Genomic DNA, 15,867 nt, shown 5'->3' with positions numbered 1-15,867 from the left:
GGAAGACCACCGTGTGCGGGACCGACTTCAGTAAGCTTTCCATGTTTCTCTGGAATGTCGACATGGCTGATCGAATTCCAAACAGGTATCTGTTATAAATGAAGAGACCTTTGTGTGTGTTGATGCAGGAGAGGCCCTTCGATGATTCTTCCAGCTCCTGCTTCATTTAGGCCGAGGTCAAGTCCAGCTTCGTGAACACCTTTCCTCCCGCCAGTGTAGCAAAAAGGTTGTCAGTCTTTGGTAGTTGGTATTGATCTTGCAGGGAGAAACGATTGATAGTTACTTTGTAATCACCACAGATTCTGACGGTGCCGTCTCCCTTGAGGACTGGAACAATCGGACTGGCCCACTCGTTGAATTCGATCGGCGAAATGATGCCCTCTATTTGCAGCCAGTCTAGCTCGATCTCTACTCTTTCTCTCATCATGTACGGTACTGCTCTTGCCTTGTGATGGATGGGTCGTGCCCCCGGAATTAGGTGGATCTGCACTTTTGCTCCTTAGAACTTCACGATGCCTGGTTCGTACAGCGAAGGGAACTTGTTTAAGACCTGGGCACACGAAGTGTCGTCAGCGGACGAGAGTGCTCGGACGTTGTCCCAGTTCCAACCTATCTTTCCTAACTAGCTCCTACCGAGCAGCATGGGACCATCGCCTGGTACCACTCAGAGTGGTAGCTTGTGCGCCGCTCCATCGTAAGAGATCTTTACAGTAGCACTGCCGATTATAGGAATCAGTTCCTTTGTGTAAGTTCTTAGTTTCGTATGAATGGGAGTCAAGACTGGCCTTAAGACCTTGCTGCACTACAATTTTTTGAAAGTCTTTTTGCTCATAAAGGACTGGCTCGGGCCCGTGTCCAGCTCCATTGACACCGGGAGTCCATTTAGTTCAATCTTCAGTATTATCGGGGGACATATACCTCTGCCTCCTCGGTCTGAGGCTGTGGTTCATTGTGATCCGCTGTGGATCTATCCTCCTCTGCAACATGGTGGTTTGCGGTATTAACAGGGTTTGCAGCTCGCCTGCACATATGTTGGAGGTGTCCCATTGTTACACAGCCCTTACAAACGTACCCTTTGAAGCGGCATGAATGGAAACGATGATCACCCTCGCAGCGCCAACAAGGTGTTAATGGCCTTGCATTCATCACCCTTGATGGTGGACTCTGAGACATCTGCGGACGTGCAGCTGCCGGCATGTGTGACCTGACCTGTACGTTGCGATTTGAAAACAACATCACTTTGTTCACAGTACTTGTAGCAGCACTCGTGTGTTGAGAAATTTGCTTAGTATTGTCACTGGTGGCAATGAATGCCTGGGCTATCGCTATGGCTTTACTCAAGGTTGGAGTCTCTACAGTCAAAAGTTTGCGAAGCATCACTTCATGGCCAATGCCAAGTTCGAAAAAGTCTCTGAGCATGTGCTCCAAATGTCCTTCAAATTCGCAATGTCCTGCAAGGCGTCTTAGCTCGGCGACATAACTCGCCACTTCCTGGCCTTCAGACCTTTTGTAGGTGTAGAACCGGTACCTCGCCATCAGAATGCTTTCCTTCAGGTTCAGATGCTCCAAGACCAGTGTGCACAAATCATCGTATGATTTCTCTGTGGGTTTCGCTGGAGCAAGCAGATTTTTCATGAGGCCATATGTTGGTGCCCCACACGGTGAGGAGAATCGCCCTTCGTTTGGCAGTGTTCGCTTCTCCCTACCAGCTTGTTGGCCACGAAGTATTGGTCGAGTCATTCCACGAAGGTTTCCTAATCATCTCCCTCCGAGAGTTTCTCCAGGATACCCATTGTTCTCTGCATTGTTGGGTTCGTCATCTGTATCTCATCACCAGTTGTTATGTATGAACAAAGAGTCTGACTGGATACTGTGAGCTCAAAGTAAAGTGTGACCTTAGTCTTTTATTGCAGGTCTCCAGAGTGCCTCTCCAGCCTGTGAGGTCTCCTTAAGTACCTGTGCTCCCAAGGAATTGTGGGATCCCTTGGGACTCCAGGAGACGAGCACTCTGGTGGCTGTACAATGTATATACACATTTACATATATAACAGGCGCTATACATTATCTCTTTACACCCTGGAAGCAAGATGTCTTGTATCCCAATACATAAAAACAGTGCAGTGACTCATCATGACTTGTAAAGTTTTGTACCTCCCAATCTACAGAGCTCTCCATAGCAACAGTCACCAGCCTTTCAAATGCAATATGAGGTTTGGCCTTTCGCCTTCTATCAAATCTGATGCATGAGCCACACTGTTTCATCAAAGAACTAAGCCAAGTTAAAAACACAATGAATCACGGAGAAAAAGAGAATTGTGCATCTTGAAGTCAAGATTATCAACAATATACCTTAGCCCTCAAATACACTACCCACAAATAGGTTTAACATTGTCTGGTTTTCTGGCAGGATTACCTATGTTATTAGGTTGTGCACATCATTTAGTCTACTACACTGTTTACATTATGCAAATTGTTTCTGCATGGAATTAAATTATTTAAATTTCCTGGGCTAATAAAGCTTTTGTTACTGGTATTGTAGTTAAAAGAGTTATAATATGGCCTCATTTTATGCATTCCACTGGGAGGAAACTTACATTAGATAATTAATTGTATTCAACATTTTCCCCATGAATAACTGTTTAAGACAGCACAAAACACTTACAGATGAGGAAAGCTATTTGGCAAATCCATCAAGTACAACCCAACACTCTGCCGCATTGCTGCTTCTAGCTGTTTCTTAAATTATTCCAAGTTTTAGTCTTTATCACTCTGCCCAGAAGTCTTTCTAAGTGTTGATCACTCTCTGCATGAAGAACCTCCTGACATCAGCTCCAAAGTTACCTTTTACTAGTTTGAACCTGTATCTACCTGTTCTACTCCCACGGTTTACTTTGAGGCAGTATTCTGGTATAACATTTTCCATACCATTTACTTATACAACTCTAGAAGATCACTTCCAGTCTCTCCTGATAACCCAAACCTCTGACACTGAGGATCAGCCTCATGGTTCCTCCCTGCACTGCCCCCAGTACTTGAGTGTCTCCCTTATTTTTCAGTATCACTTACAATATTAGTTGCAGCTTTAGTAGTACCATGTAAGATGTGATGGAATTGTGTTTATTCAGCAACATTCCAATAAATGTTACGTATGGTTTGACCGCCTATCACAGCAGGTGGTAATATAATCTTATTTCTTTGCTCTAACCATGAAACCATAGGCCACAGATTATTCAAATGCAATGATTTGAGTTATTTGATACTAATGTAATTTACTTTTAGATGTTACCTTTCATGGGGCTCAATTTTCCCCAGTGATTTGCGCTGTTTCTTTGGAGCAGGCTGCTCTTTTTGGCCTAAGTTGGAAAAACCACAGTTTCCCCAATCAATTTGCACCAGTGTAACTCAGTTACTTACGATTTTTTTAGGTCAGTTTATTTTTCAGCCAAAGTGGGTGTAACCAGCCACCTGTGCCAATTAGGGAAGTTTGGCCAGCTGAGAGTTACTCCAGTTGTGCTTAGGTTAGCGTATGTGGCCTCTGCTGAAAAATCTTCTGGAGAGTTAAGGAAATCAGCACAACAGATGCCCGGACACACTAAAAGAATTGAAAAACACATAGCAGCAACTTACCTCCAACCCCACCCGAAGGGCTTGCCGGTCCGGTCCCATTCTCGGTCCCCATTCTCTCGGTCCGGTCCCATTTTCGGTCCCCAGTTCAAATACATGAGAGAGAGAGAGAGAGAGAGTGCGAGTCCGGGGACCGAGAATAGGTCCAGACTGGGAGAATGGCGACCGAAAATGGGACCGGACCGGCAAGCCCTTCAGGTGGAGTTGGAGGTAAGTTGCTGCTATGTGTTTTTCAATTCTTTAATGTGTTGGGAGCTGGCTGTATGCTTCACTTTGCAGCCTCAGCTCGCATTGTGTCCCTGGTTACCATGGCAGCCCGATCTTTTTGGCGGAGATCAAGGCGCCACCCCCAAAACTAAAGGTCGGGTTATGCCACGCCAAAATGAAGAAATCCAACGGGGAAAGTTAGAATCGTTTTTTTTGGCATACTTAGGCTCCAAAAAATCGGGCGTAATTCTTCAAGAATGCTAAAAAAAATGCTTTGGGGAAAATTGAGCCCTTCATTTGGTGATGTCTGGAATCTATCAAATCTGAGATTGATAGATTTTTGTTAGGCAAGAGTATTAAAGATTACGGAACCAAAGGTGGGTAGTTGGAGATAAGATACAGATCAGTCTTGATATAATTGAATGGTGGAACAGGCTTGAGGGGTTGAATGGCCTACTCCTGTTCCTATGTTCCTACTTTACAATTTACAATGAACTGAATCTATAAACGTCTATCGAAAAAATGCTGTTGTCACTTGTGTTAGATGTTGGTGCAAAATTTCGTTAATTTGACATTATATATTCTGCAACTTTTTAGGGACTGGTGGTGATGTCTGCTGAACTGGAAGAAGTGGTGCAGAGTATACTGACAGGAAAGATTCCAGGAATGTGGATGAATAAATCATATCCTAGTCTCAAGCCACTTGGCAGCTACATGCATGACTTTTTAGACAGACTGAAATTCTTACAGGTGCGTGCATTCAGAGTACTTTTGCTCTCTAATGGCTTGTATTTTAGTAACCTGTCATTCATCACCCAATCCCTTGTGATACTAATCATTTGAAAATTAACATCACAATAAAAAATTATTAGCTTTTATTGGATTAATTTTAGATAATAGATGTAAGGGCATAATCAGTTAATTTCTGCATCTGTTGTGCACAGTAATCTGCTCAGTCATGCATATAATATACAATTGAGGCAGCTCTCACAACACAACCATGTGAGTCAACTTGGCACATTTCAATTTAATTTACATTAGACAGATGGTGCATCATGAATATGAACACACATCCTGTTGAGGTCTGTAAAATGATAGACATATTGGCCAAATGAAAATATCCTCAAAATAAAGCTTATTCAAAGAGGTTCACAATATGCAAAAGAAGATTATGGCTGGAAAATCTGCAAAAAAAGCACAAAAATTCAATCAATTTTTTAAATGTTGGTGAAAATATACTTCTTTAGTTCTCAGTTCATCAGAATTCAGTAATGACAACATTTCAAGCACTGCTCAAAATACTAATGATCATTTTCAACATTGACTATCTATTCTTTAGTGCCAAACTGATTTACTGTCAATATGCAAAACAGCAATCCGCCCTGCCTATTTCTGCAATCTCTCCAAGATTCTAGTGAGACTGCATTCAGTTTTATGAAGGATCCCATTACTAAGTCTGGCGGAACCTACAGCTAAATTGGGATAACCTACTGAGCTAACACTGGTATACGGGGATGGAAAAGGCCCAAACATGATAAGACATGGGCATCCTAGGCCCAACTATCTTCAGTTGCTTCATTAATGACCTTCCCTCCATCATAAGGTCAGAAGTGGAGCTTTTCACTGATGATTGCACAGTGTTCAGCTGCATTTGTAATTCCTCAGATACTGAAGCAGTTCAAGCCACTGGCAAGTCCTAAACAACATCTAGGCTTGGGCTGATAAGTGCCAACTCTTTTTGGGGGGGGGGGGGAACAAAATAAACATTAGGTCAGGTGCCCCCCGATCTGTGGACCACTCCAGACACTGCTGATAAGTGGCAAGTAACAATCACACCACACAGGTCGCAGGCAATGACTATCTCCAACAAGAGAGAACCTAATCACCTTTCTTATTTAATGGCATTACCATTGCTGAGTCACCAGCAACATCCTGGGGGTCACCATTGACTAGAAATTTAACTAGATCAAGCACTTAAATGCTGTGGCTACTGGTGCAGGTCACAGGCTGGGTATTCTGCCATGAGTGTCTCACCTCCTGACTCCACCAAAGACTCTCCACCACCTCCAAAGCTCAAGGCAGAAATGAGATGGCATACTCTCCACTTGCATGGTTGGGTGCACTCAAGAAGTTTGACACCATCCAGGAACAAAGCAAAAGCTTGATTGGCACCTCATCCACTAGCCTAATTGTTATATATGTAAACATGTAAATACCTTGTGTAACCACCAGAGGGCTCATCCCCTGGAGTCCCAAGGGATCCGACAATCCCTTGGGAGCACCTGTACTCAAGGAGGCCTCACAGGCTGGAGAGGCACTCTGGAGACCTGTAATAAAAGACTAAAGTCACACTTTACTTTGAGCTCACAGTATCTGGTCAGACTCTTTATTCAAACATAACAACTGGCGATGAGATACAGATGACGAACCCAATGATGTAGAGAACAGTTGGCATCCTGGAGAAATTTTGGGAGGGAGATGATTGGGAAACCTTCATGGAGCGACTTGACCAATACTTCATGGCCAATGAGCTGGAAGGAGAAATGAACGCTGCCAAACGAAGGGCGATTCTCCTCACCGTTTGCGGGACACCAACGTATGGCCTCATGAAAAATCTGCTTGCTCCAGTGAAACCCACAGAGAAATCATACGATGATTTGTGCACACTGGTCCGGGAGCATCTGAACCTAAAGGTATGTGTTCTGATGGCGAGGTACCGATTCGACACCTACCAAAGGTCTGAAGGCCAGGAAGTGGCGAGCTATGTCGCCGAGCTAAGACGCCTTTCAGGACATTGCGAATTTGAAGGACATTTGGAGCACATGCTCAGGGACTTCTTTGTACTTGGCATTGGCCATGAAGTGATACTTCGCAAACTTTTGACTGTAGAGACCCCAACCTTGAGTAAAACCATAACGATAGCCCAGGCATTCATTGCCACCAGTGACAACACCAATCAAATCTCTTGGCACACAAGTGCTGCTACAGTACTGTGAACAAAGTAATGTTGTTTTCGAATCGCAACGTACAGGGCAGGCCTCACATACCTGCAGCTGCACGTCCGCAGATGTCTCAGAGTCCACCATCAAGGGTGATGAATGCTAGGCCATTAACACCTGGTTGGCGCTGCGGGAGTGATCATCGTTTCCACTCAAGCCGATTCAAAGGCTATGTTTGCAAGGGCTGTCGAACAATGGGACACCTCCAACGAGTGTGCAGACGAGCTGCTAATCCTGTTAAACCTGTAAACCACCATGTTGCAGAGGAGGACAGATCCACGGCGGATCATGAACCAGAGCCTCAGACCGAGGAGGCAGAGGTATATGAGGTGCACACATTTACCACAAAGTGTTCCCCAATAAGGCTGAAAGTTGAATTAAATGGACTACCGGTGTAAATGGAGCTGGACACGGGCACGAGCCAGTCCATTATGAGCAAAAAGACTTTCGATAAATTGTGGTGCAGCAAGGCCTCAAGGCCAGTCCTGACTCCCATTCGCACTAAACTGAGAACTTATACAAAGGAACTGATTCATGTAATCGGCAGTGCTAGTGTAAAGGTCTCCTACGATGGAGCGGTGCACAAGCTACCACTCTGGGTGGTACCGGGCGATGGTCCCACGCTGCTCGGCAGGAGCTGGTTGGGAAAGATACGCTGGAACTGGGATGATGTCCGAGCACTCTTGTCCGTTGACGACACTTCATGTACCCAAGCTCCCCTCGCTGTTTGAATCAGGCATCGGGACGTTCCAAGGAGCAAAAGTGCAGATCCACCTAATTCCGGGGGCACGACCCATCCATCACAAGGCGAGAGCAGTACCGTACATGATGAGAGAGAGAGTGGAGATTGAGCTGGACTGGCTTCAATGAGAGGGCATCATTTCGCCGATCGAGTTCAACGAGTGGGCCAGTCTGATTGTTCCAGTCCTCAAGGGAGATGGCACCATCAGAATCTGTGATGATTACAAAGTAACTATCAACCATTTCTCCCTGCAGGATCAATACCCGCTATCAAAGGCAGGCGACCTTCTTGCGACACTGGCGGGAGGAAAGACATTCACGAAGCTGGACTTGACCTTGGCCTACATGACGCAGGAGCTGGAGGAATCATCGAAGGGCCTCACCTGCATCAACACACACAAAGTTCTCTTCATTTACATCAGATGCCCGTTTGGGATTTGATCAGCCGCGGCGATATTCCAGAGAAATATGGAAAGCTTACTGAAGTCAGTCCCGCGCACCGTGGTCTTCCAGGACGACATCGTGGTTACAGGTCGGGACACAGTCAAGCATCTGCAGAACCTGGAGGAGGTTCTTAGTCGGCTCAACCGCGTGGGGCTCAGGTTAAAATGCTCGAAGTGCATTTTCCTGTCATCTGAAGTGGAGTTCCTGGGGAGAAGAATCGCGGTGGACGGCATCAGGCCCACCGATTCGAAGACAGAGGCAATCGAGAACGCACCGAGGCCACAGAATGTGACGGAGCTGCGGCCATTTCTGGGACTCCTGAACTGATTTGGTAACTTCTTACTGGGTCCCAGCACACTGCTAGGACCACTGCATGTCTTACTGCGTAAAAGAGATGAATGGGTATGGGGCAAAAGCCAAGAAAATGCATTTGTAAAAGCTAGAAAATTGTTATGCTCAAATAAATTGCTTGTGTTGTATGATCTATGTAAGTGTTTTGTACTAGCATGTGATGCGTCGTCTTACGGTGTCGGGTGTGTATTGCAACAAGCTAATGAATCTGGGAAATTACAACCAGTTGTTTATGCATCCAGAAGTCTATCAAATGCTGAGAGGGCCTACAGCATGATTGAAAAAGAAGCGTTTGCGTGTGTTTATGGGGTAAAGAAAAGGCATCAATACCTGTTTGGGATCAAATGTGAAGCCATTGATATGCCTCTTTTCTGAAAGTAAGGGGATAAATACGAATGAATTGGCCCGCATCCAGAGATGGGCACTCATGTTGTCCGCATACAACTACGCCATCCGTCACAGGCAAGGCACAGAAAACTGTGACGATGCCCTCAGTAGGCTGCCATTGCCCACCACGGGTGTGGAAATGACGCAACCCGCAGATTTAGTTATGGTAATGGAAGCATTCGAGAGTGAGCAATCACCTGTTACCGCCCGACAGATTAGAACCTGGACGAGCCAGGACCCCTTATTGTCCCTAGTAAAAAAATTGTGTGCTTCACGGGAGCTGGTCCAGTATCCCATTAGAAATGCAGAAAGAGATAAAGCCATACCAGCGGCACAAAGATGAAATGTCCATACAGGCAGACTGCCTTCTGTGGGGTAATCGGGTAGTGGTACCCAAAAAGGACAGGGACACTTTCATCAGTGATAACCACAATACCCACCCAGGCATCGTAATGATGAAAGCGATAGCCAGATCCCACATGTGGTGGCCCGGTATCGATGTGGACTTAGAGTCCTGCGTGCACAAATGTAACACACATTCACAGTTAAGCAATGCACCCAGGGAGGCGCCACTAAGTTTATGATCTTGGCCCTCCAAACCGTGGTCCAGGGTCCATGTCGACTATGCAGGCCCCGTCTTGGGTAAAATGTTCCTAGTGGTTGTAGATGCGTATATGAATTGGGGACGGGCACAGTGAGAACATTTTCAAAAACTGACACGACGCTTAAGGCGAGAAATTATTCCTGGAATTTTGTTGATGCCAAGAATGTAACTTTCTTACAGCATTTCACTGCTTTTAATTTTTCTCCTTACTATTGGAAAAGGAGATTTTATTCTGTAATTCCTCTCCTGTACTTAAAGGCTGTTTAAGTTTTCATTTGGGGCAATGTATATCTCCAGGTAAAGACAATAGTAAACTAAAATCAAGGAGTCCACATCAACTAGATCCTGTGTGTGTAATTTTAAATTGTAATTTACCTCATGCGTTTTCAACTTGAAATCCACTGAGTTCATGTCTCTGCAGCTGGGACGGTGGACAGATGATATATTCCCTAATCTGAACCTCCCTTTGCAGCCAACAACAGTGCAATATGTTAATCAGGCAAGACATCTGTCTTATCTTCCTTTCCCTAACTTCAATCCCAAAGTTAATTGCACAGTTGCAGCTTAGAACAAGAACCAAATTGTTATGTCTTTAATACTCTTATGAATAACTCCATGAGGTCTAGTATTGTACTTGGGCTGTTGTGACCTTAGTCCCATTTATTGTAACTCCAGAGTGAGGCACAAGCATGGTGGGCAGCCTTTTATACTGGGCACTGCACACCAATGCAGGTGACCCTCAGGTCTCCCACCGCAGTGCCATCTGGTGACACACCTTATGTGACTATACAGTTAGTATACATGGTCTACAGACATGACATCACTTCCCCCCAAGTCTTTAATGCACATTGACTCATACATTGACGGTGACCTGGGCTTTGCTCTTCCTGGTTGATCATTGGAGGATCGCTTCTAGCTTGGGTGGGTTGGTAGTGAGATTTGTTCCCAGTGGAGGTCCCCATGGTTTCTGGTTGTGAGTCCATGACTACGCCATTCTCCCCACCCCACACAGAGATCATGTTAATGGCCCGTTACATGCAAGTTGCATTCAAGTTCATCACATGGGTTTTACATTTACATCTTGGTACATTTGTTGGGTGGATTACAGTTGCGTTTCTTTTTGTGTGGTACATTTACATGATCAGTACAGGTATATCAGTAAGGTACACAAGGACAGTCTAGTTCCAGCACGGCCGGATGAGATCCGGGTCGTCTGGTGACGGCGTAGCGCCCCATGCTAGTGGGTCTGTGGGCGAGGTGAGCTCATTTTGCTCGAGTTGCCGGAGCTCAGGGCTCTTGCCGTTACTCCTAGTGTCAGGCAGGCCTAAAGACAGCTGATGTGTCTGTGATTTCCCTGTCCTTTTCGTTTGCACAGTGTTGCTGCTGCTCCCTGGGAAGCAGTCTGATCAAGTGAGCGTTTCGTCTAAGCGATGGTGGGGCTGCCTCGTCTTGTCTAGCAGTTCGCAGGGGACTGCTGACTCACTTTCCTTGAGGGCACCGTTGTGAGCACTCTCTAGTTTGGGATCCTGGTTGGTCCAGGTCCCATTTGAGGAGCTGTTGCGGGTGACTCTTCGCTCTTGGGCATTGCCGTGGTGGCGAGTGGTCCACCTGGGTGGTAGACAATGGTAGCCGATTGCGAGCATAGGCGCAGTTTACTGTTTCTGGCCCGTGGCGGTTCATGCCATCGGGTGCCTGCAATGTTAAACCAATCTGAACCGATCAATTGGAATGCCATTTCCTTGTTCCCCATTATGAATTCACCTGATTCTGACTGCAAGAGACCTACATTAGTCTTCACTAATCTTTTTCTCTTCACATATCTATAGAAGCTTTTGCAGTCAGTTTTTATGTTCCCTGCAAACTTACTCTCATACTCTATTTTCCCCCTCCTAATTAAACCCTTTGTCCTCCTCCGCTGAATTCTAAATTTCTCCCAGATCTCAAGTTTGCTGCTTTTTCTGGCCAATTTATATGCCTCTTCCATGGATTTAACACTATCCCTAATTTCCCTTGTTAGCCATAGTTGAGCCACCTTCCCCATTTTATTTTTACTCCAGACAGGGATGTACAATTGTTGAAGTTCATCCATGTGATCTTTAAATGTCTGCCATTGCCTATCCACCGTCAACCCTTTAAATATCATTCGCCAGTCTATCCTAGCCTATTCACGTCTCATACCATTGAAGTTACCTTTCTTTAAGTTCAGGATCCTAGTCTCTGAATTAACTGTGTCACTCTCCATCTTAATGAAGAATTCTACTATTTAATTCTTTAATTCACTTTGGAAAAATCAGAGCTGCAATACAATATGCAACGCAGCTCAAGGACCAAGAATTTCTCACAGGATGAAGTGGAGGCACAAGTTACAGTAATTGAGGCCAGATGGCACGAGCTGGATACCAGCAAAGGTCACATAAAAGTTTCACCAAAAGAAATGAAGAAACGCTGAAACCAACTTGCAGAAGAGTACTGTGCAATAATGACCACCTCGAGGTCTGGAGGCCAGTGCAAAAAGAAGTGGCACGACCTTATTCAAGTAGTTAGTGTAAGTAATATTTTCATTTATTCACTAGAATTGCAATTGTAAATATGACCATCTGAATGTCCCACCCAGCAGAAAGATACCTTCTCTAAAAAGTTATATTTTCATTTTTGCAGAGGAAGGTGGCACACAACAAAAAGGAAAGAACTCGAACAGAAGGAGTCCCGGCAAATCTGCACCCACTGACATCTTGGAAGACAGGGTCCCTGCTTTGATGGGTCCTGCCTGGAAAAAAGCAACCACCACTGCACAAGGTGGACCTAGACTCGAGGGAGAGGGTAATTTCTACAAATTCCACATTCTGGCTTTGCTAAATGTTAAGTACTGCGCGGGCTAGCCCTGCTTCAGTTCATAGGGTTGTCTCTGTCAGCTACGCTTCGGTTGATGCAATGTATTATCATTCATCGTGGTTTTCTTTTCTTATCAGTAGGCATTGTTGCCAAGTTAAATTAATCTAAGTCATGGCGGGAGAGCCCAGAGCCATGTCATGCTCCGTGGGAAGTCAGGGACATTTCCAGTGTCCCTGGCTACTATGTGTGCAGGAAGTGTGTCCAGTTGCAGCTCCTGTCAGACCGCATTGCGGCAGTGGAGCTGTGCATGGACTCACTCTGGAGCATCTGCGAAGCTGAGGACATCATGGATAGCATGTTTAGTGAGCTGGTCACACCGCAGGTAAAGGTTACACAGGCAGATAGGGAATGGGTGACCATCAGGAAGAACAGGGGAAGGAAGGTAGTGCAGGGGTCCCCTGCGGTCACCTCCCTCCAAAACAGATATACCGTTTTGGATACTGTTGAGGGAGGTGGCTTATCAGGGGAAGACAGCAGCAGCCAAATTCATGGCACCAGGGGTGACTCTGCTGCACAGGAGGGCAGAAAAAAGAGTGGGAGAGCTATCGTGATAGGGGATTCTATTGTAAGGGGAATAGATAGGCATTTCTGCGGCCACAAACGAGATTCCAGGATGGTATGTTGCCTCCCTGGTGCAAGAGTCAAGGATGTCTCGGAGCAGTTGCAGGGCATTCTGGAGGAGGAGGATGAACAAACAGCCAGCTGTCGTGATGCATATAGGTACCAACGATATAGGTTAAAAAATGGGATGAGGTCCTCCAAGCTGAATTTAGGGAGCTAGGAGTTAAATTTAAAAGTAGGACCTCAAAGGTAGTAATCTCAGGATTGCTACCAGTGCCACATGCTAGTCAGAGTAGGAATGGCAAGATAGTTCAGCTGAATACGTGGTTTGAGGAATAGTGCAAGGGGGAGGGATTCAAATTCCTGGGACATTGGATCCGGTTCTGGGGGAGGTGGGACCAGTACAAACTGGATGGTCTGTACCTGGGCAGGACCGGAACCAATGTCCTCGGCGGAGTGTTTGCGAGTGCTGTTGGGGAGGGTTTAAACTAATATGGCAGGGAGTTGGGAATCTATGCAGGGAGGCAGAGGGAAGTAAAAAGGGGGCAGAAGCAAAAGGTAGGAAGGAGAAAAGTAAGAGTGGGGGGCAGAGAAATCAAGGGCAAAAATCAAAAAGGGCCACATTACAACATAATTCTAAAAGGCCAAAGAGTGTTAAAAAAACAAGCCAGAAGGCTCTGTGTCTCAATGCGAGGAGCATTCATAATAAGGTGGATGAATTAACTGCGCAGATAGCTATAAACGGATATGATGTAATTGGGATTACAGAAGTATGGCTCCAGAGTAACCAGCTGGGAACTCAACATTCGGGGGTATTCAATATTCAGGAAGGATAGACAGAAAGGAAAAGGAGGTGGGGTAGCATTACTGGTTAAAGAGGAGATTAAAACAATAGTAAGGAAGGACATTAGCTGGGATGATGTGGAATCTATATGGGTAGAGCTGCGAAACACCAAAGGGCAGAAAACATTAGTGGGAGTTGTGTACAGACCACCAAACAGTAGTAGTGAGGTTGGAGATGGCATCAAACAGGAAATTAGGGATGCGTGCAATAAAGGTACAGCAGTTAATCATGGGTGACTTTAATCTACATATAGATTGGGCTAGCCAAACTGGTAGCAATACTGTGGAGGAGGAGTTCCTGGAGTGTATAAGGGATGGTTTTCTAGACCAATATGTCGAGGAACCAATTGGAGAGTAGGCCATCCTAGACTGGGTCTTGTGTAATGAGAGAAGATCAATTAGCAATCTTGTCGTGCAAGGCCCCTTGGGGAAGAGTGACCATAATATGGTAGAATTCTTCATTAAGATGGAGAGTGACACAATTAATTCAGAGATTAGGGTCCTGAACTTAAAGGAAGGTAACTTCAATGGTATGAGACGGAAATTAACTAGGTTAGACTGGAGAATGATACTTAAAGGGTTGACGGTAGATAGGCAATGGCAGACATTTCAAGATCACATGGATGAACTACAACAATTGTACATTCCTCTCTGGTGTGAAAATAATACGGGGAAGGTGGCTCAACTGTGGCTAACAAGAAAAATTAAGGATAGTGTTAAATCCAAGGAAGAGGCAAATAAATTGGCCAAAAAAAGCAGCAAACCTGAGGACCGAGAGAAATTTAGAATGCAGCAGAGGAGGACGAAGGGTTTAATTAGGAGAGGGAAAATAGAGTATGAGAGTAAGCTTGCAGAGAACATAAAAACTGACTGCAAAAGCTTCTATAGATATGTGAAGAGAAAAAGATTAGTGAAGACTAATGTAGGTCCCTTGCAGTCAGAATCAGGTGAATTCATAATGGGGAACAAGGAATTGGCAGACCAATTGAACAAATACTTGGTTCTGTCTTCACTAAGGATGACACAAGGGGACCGAGGGTCGAGCAAGAAGGAGGAACTGGGGGAACTGAGGGAAATCCTTATTGGTTAGTAAATTGTGTTAGGCAAATTGATGGGATTGAAGGCCGATAAATCCCTAGGGCCTGATAGTACTTAAGAAGTAGCCCTAGAAATAGTGGATGCATTGGGGGTCATTTTCCAACATTCCATGGACTCTGGATCAATTCCTACGGATTGGAGGGTAGCTAATGTAACCCCACTTTTTAAAAGAGGAGGGAGAGAGAAAACAGGAAATTATAGACCAGTTAGCCTGACATCGGTAGTGGGGAAAATGCTAGAATCAATTATTAAAGATATAATAGCAGCGCATTTGGAAAGCAGTGACAGAATCGGTCCAAGTCAGCATGGATTTATGAAAGGGAAATCATGCTTGACAAATCTTCTATAATTTTTTGAGGATGTAATTAATAGAGTGGATAAGGGAGGACCAGTGGATGTGGTGTATTTGGACTTTCAAAAGGCTTTTGACAAAGTCCCACACAAGAGATTAGTGTGCAAAATTAAGGCACATGGTATTGGGGGTATTGTATTGATGTGGTTAGAGAACTAGTTGGCAGACAGGAAGCAAAGAGTGAGAATAAACGGGTCCTTTTCAGAATGGCAAGCAGTGACTAGTGGGGTACCACAAGGTTCAGTACTGGGATCCCAGCTATTTATAATATACATCAATGATTTAGATGAAGGAATTGAATGTAATATCTCCAAGTTTGTTGATGACACTAAGCTGGGTGGCAGTGTGAGCTGTGAGGAGGATGCTAAGAGGCTGCAGGGTGACTTGGACAGATTAGGCGAGTGGGCAAATGCATGGCAGATGCAGTGTAATGTGGATAAGTGTGAGGTTATCCACTTTGGTGGTAAAAACAGGAAGGCAGATTATTATCTGAATGGTGAAGTTTAGTAAAAGGGGAGGTGCAACGAGACCTGGATGTCATGGTACATCAATCATTGAAAGTATGCATGCAAGTACAGCAGGCAGTAAAGAAAGCAAATGGCATGTTGGGCTTCATAGCGAGATTATTTGAGTATAGGAGCAGGGAGTTCTTGCTGCAGTTATACAGGGCCTTGGTGAGACCACACCTTGAGTATTGTGTGCAGTTTTGGTCTAATCTGAGGAAGGACATTCTTGCTATTGAGGGAGTGCAGCGAAGGTTCATC

General features: G+C 45.1%; 1 protein-coding gene across 4 annotated transcripts in view; it reads left to right on the top strand.

The window, feature by feature from the left end:
• Positions 1 to 15,867, top strand: part of dnah7 (dynein, axonemal, heavy chain 7) — a 1,084,136-nt gene that overhangs the window by 954,780 nt on the left and 113,489 nt on the right. For all 4 annotated transcript variants that reach the window (XM_070875892.1, XM_070875893.1, XM_070875895.1 and 1 more), the window contains one exon: positions 4,429 to 4,581. In XM_070875892.1, coding sequence (XP_070731993.1) covers positions 4,429 to 4,581 — 153 coding nt within the window. The remainder of the gene's footprint in view (positions 1 to 4,428; positions 4,582 to 15,867) is intronic.

Source organism: Pristiophorus japonicus, chromosome 3 (genome assembly GCF_044704955.1).
Source record: "Pristiophorus japonicus isolate sPriJap1 chromosome 3, sPriJap1.hap1, whole genome shotgun sequence".
Taxonomy (NCBI): domain Eukaryota; kingdom Metazoa; phylum Chordata; class Chondrichthyes; family Pristiophoridae; genus Pristiophorus; species Pristiophorus japonicus.
This window is presented reverse-complemented; position numbering and strand designations above follow the sequence as displayed.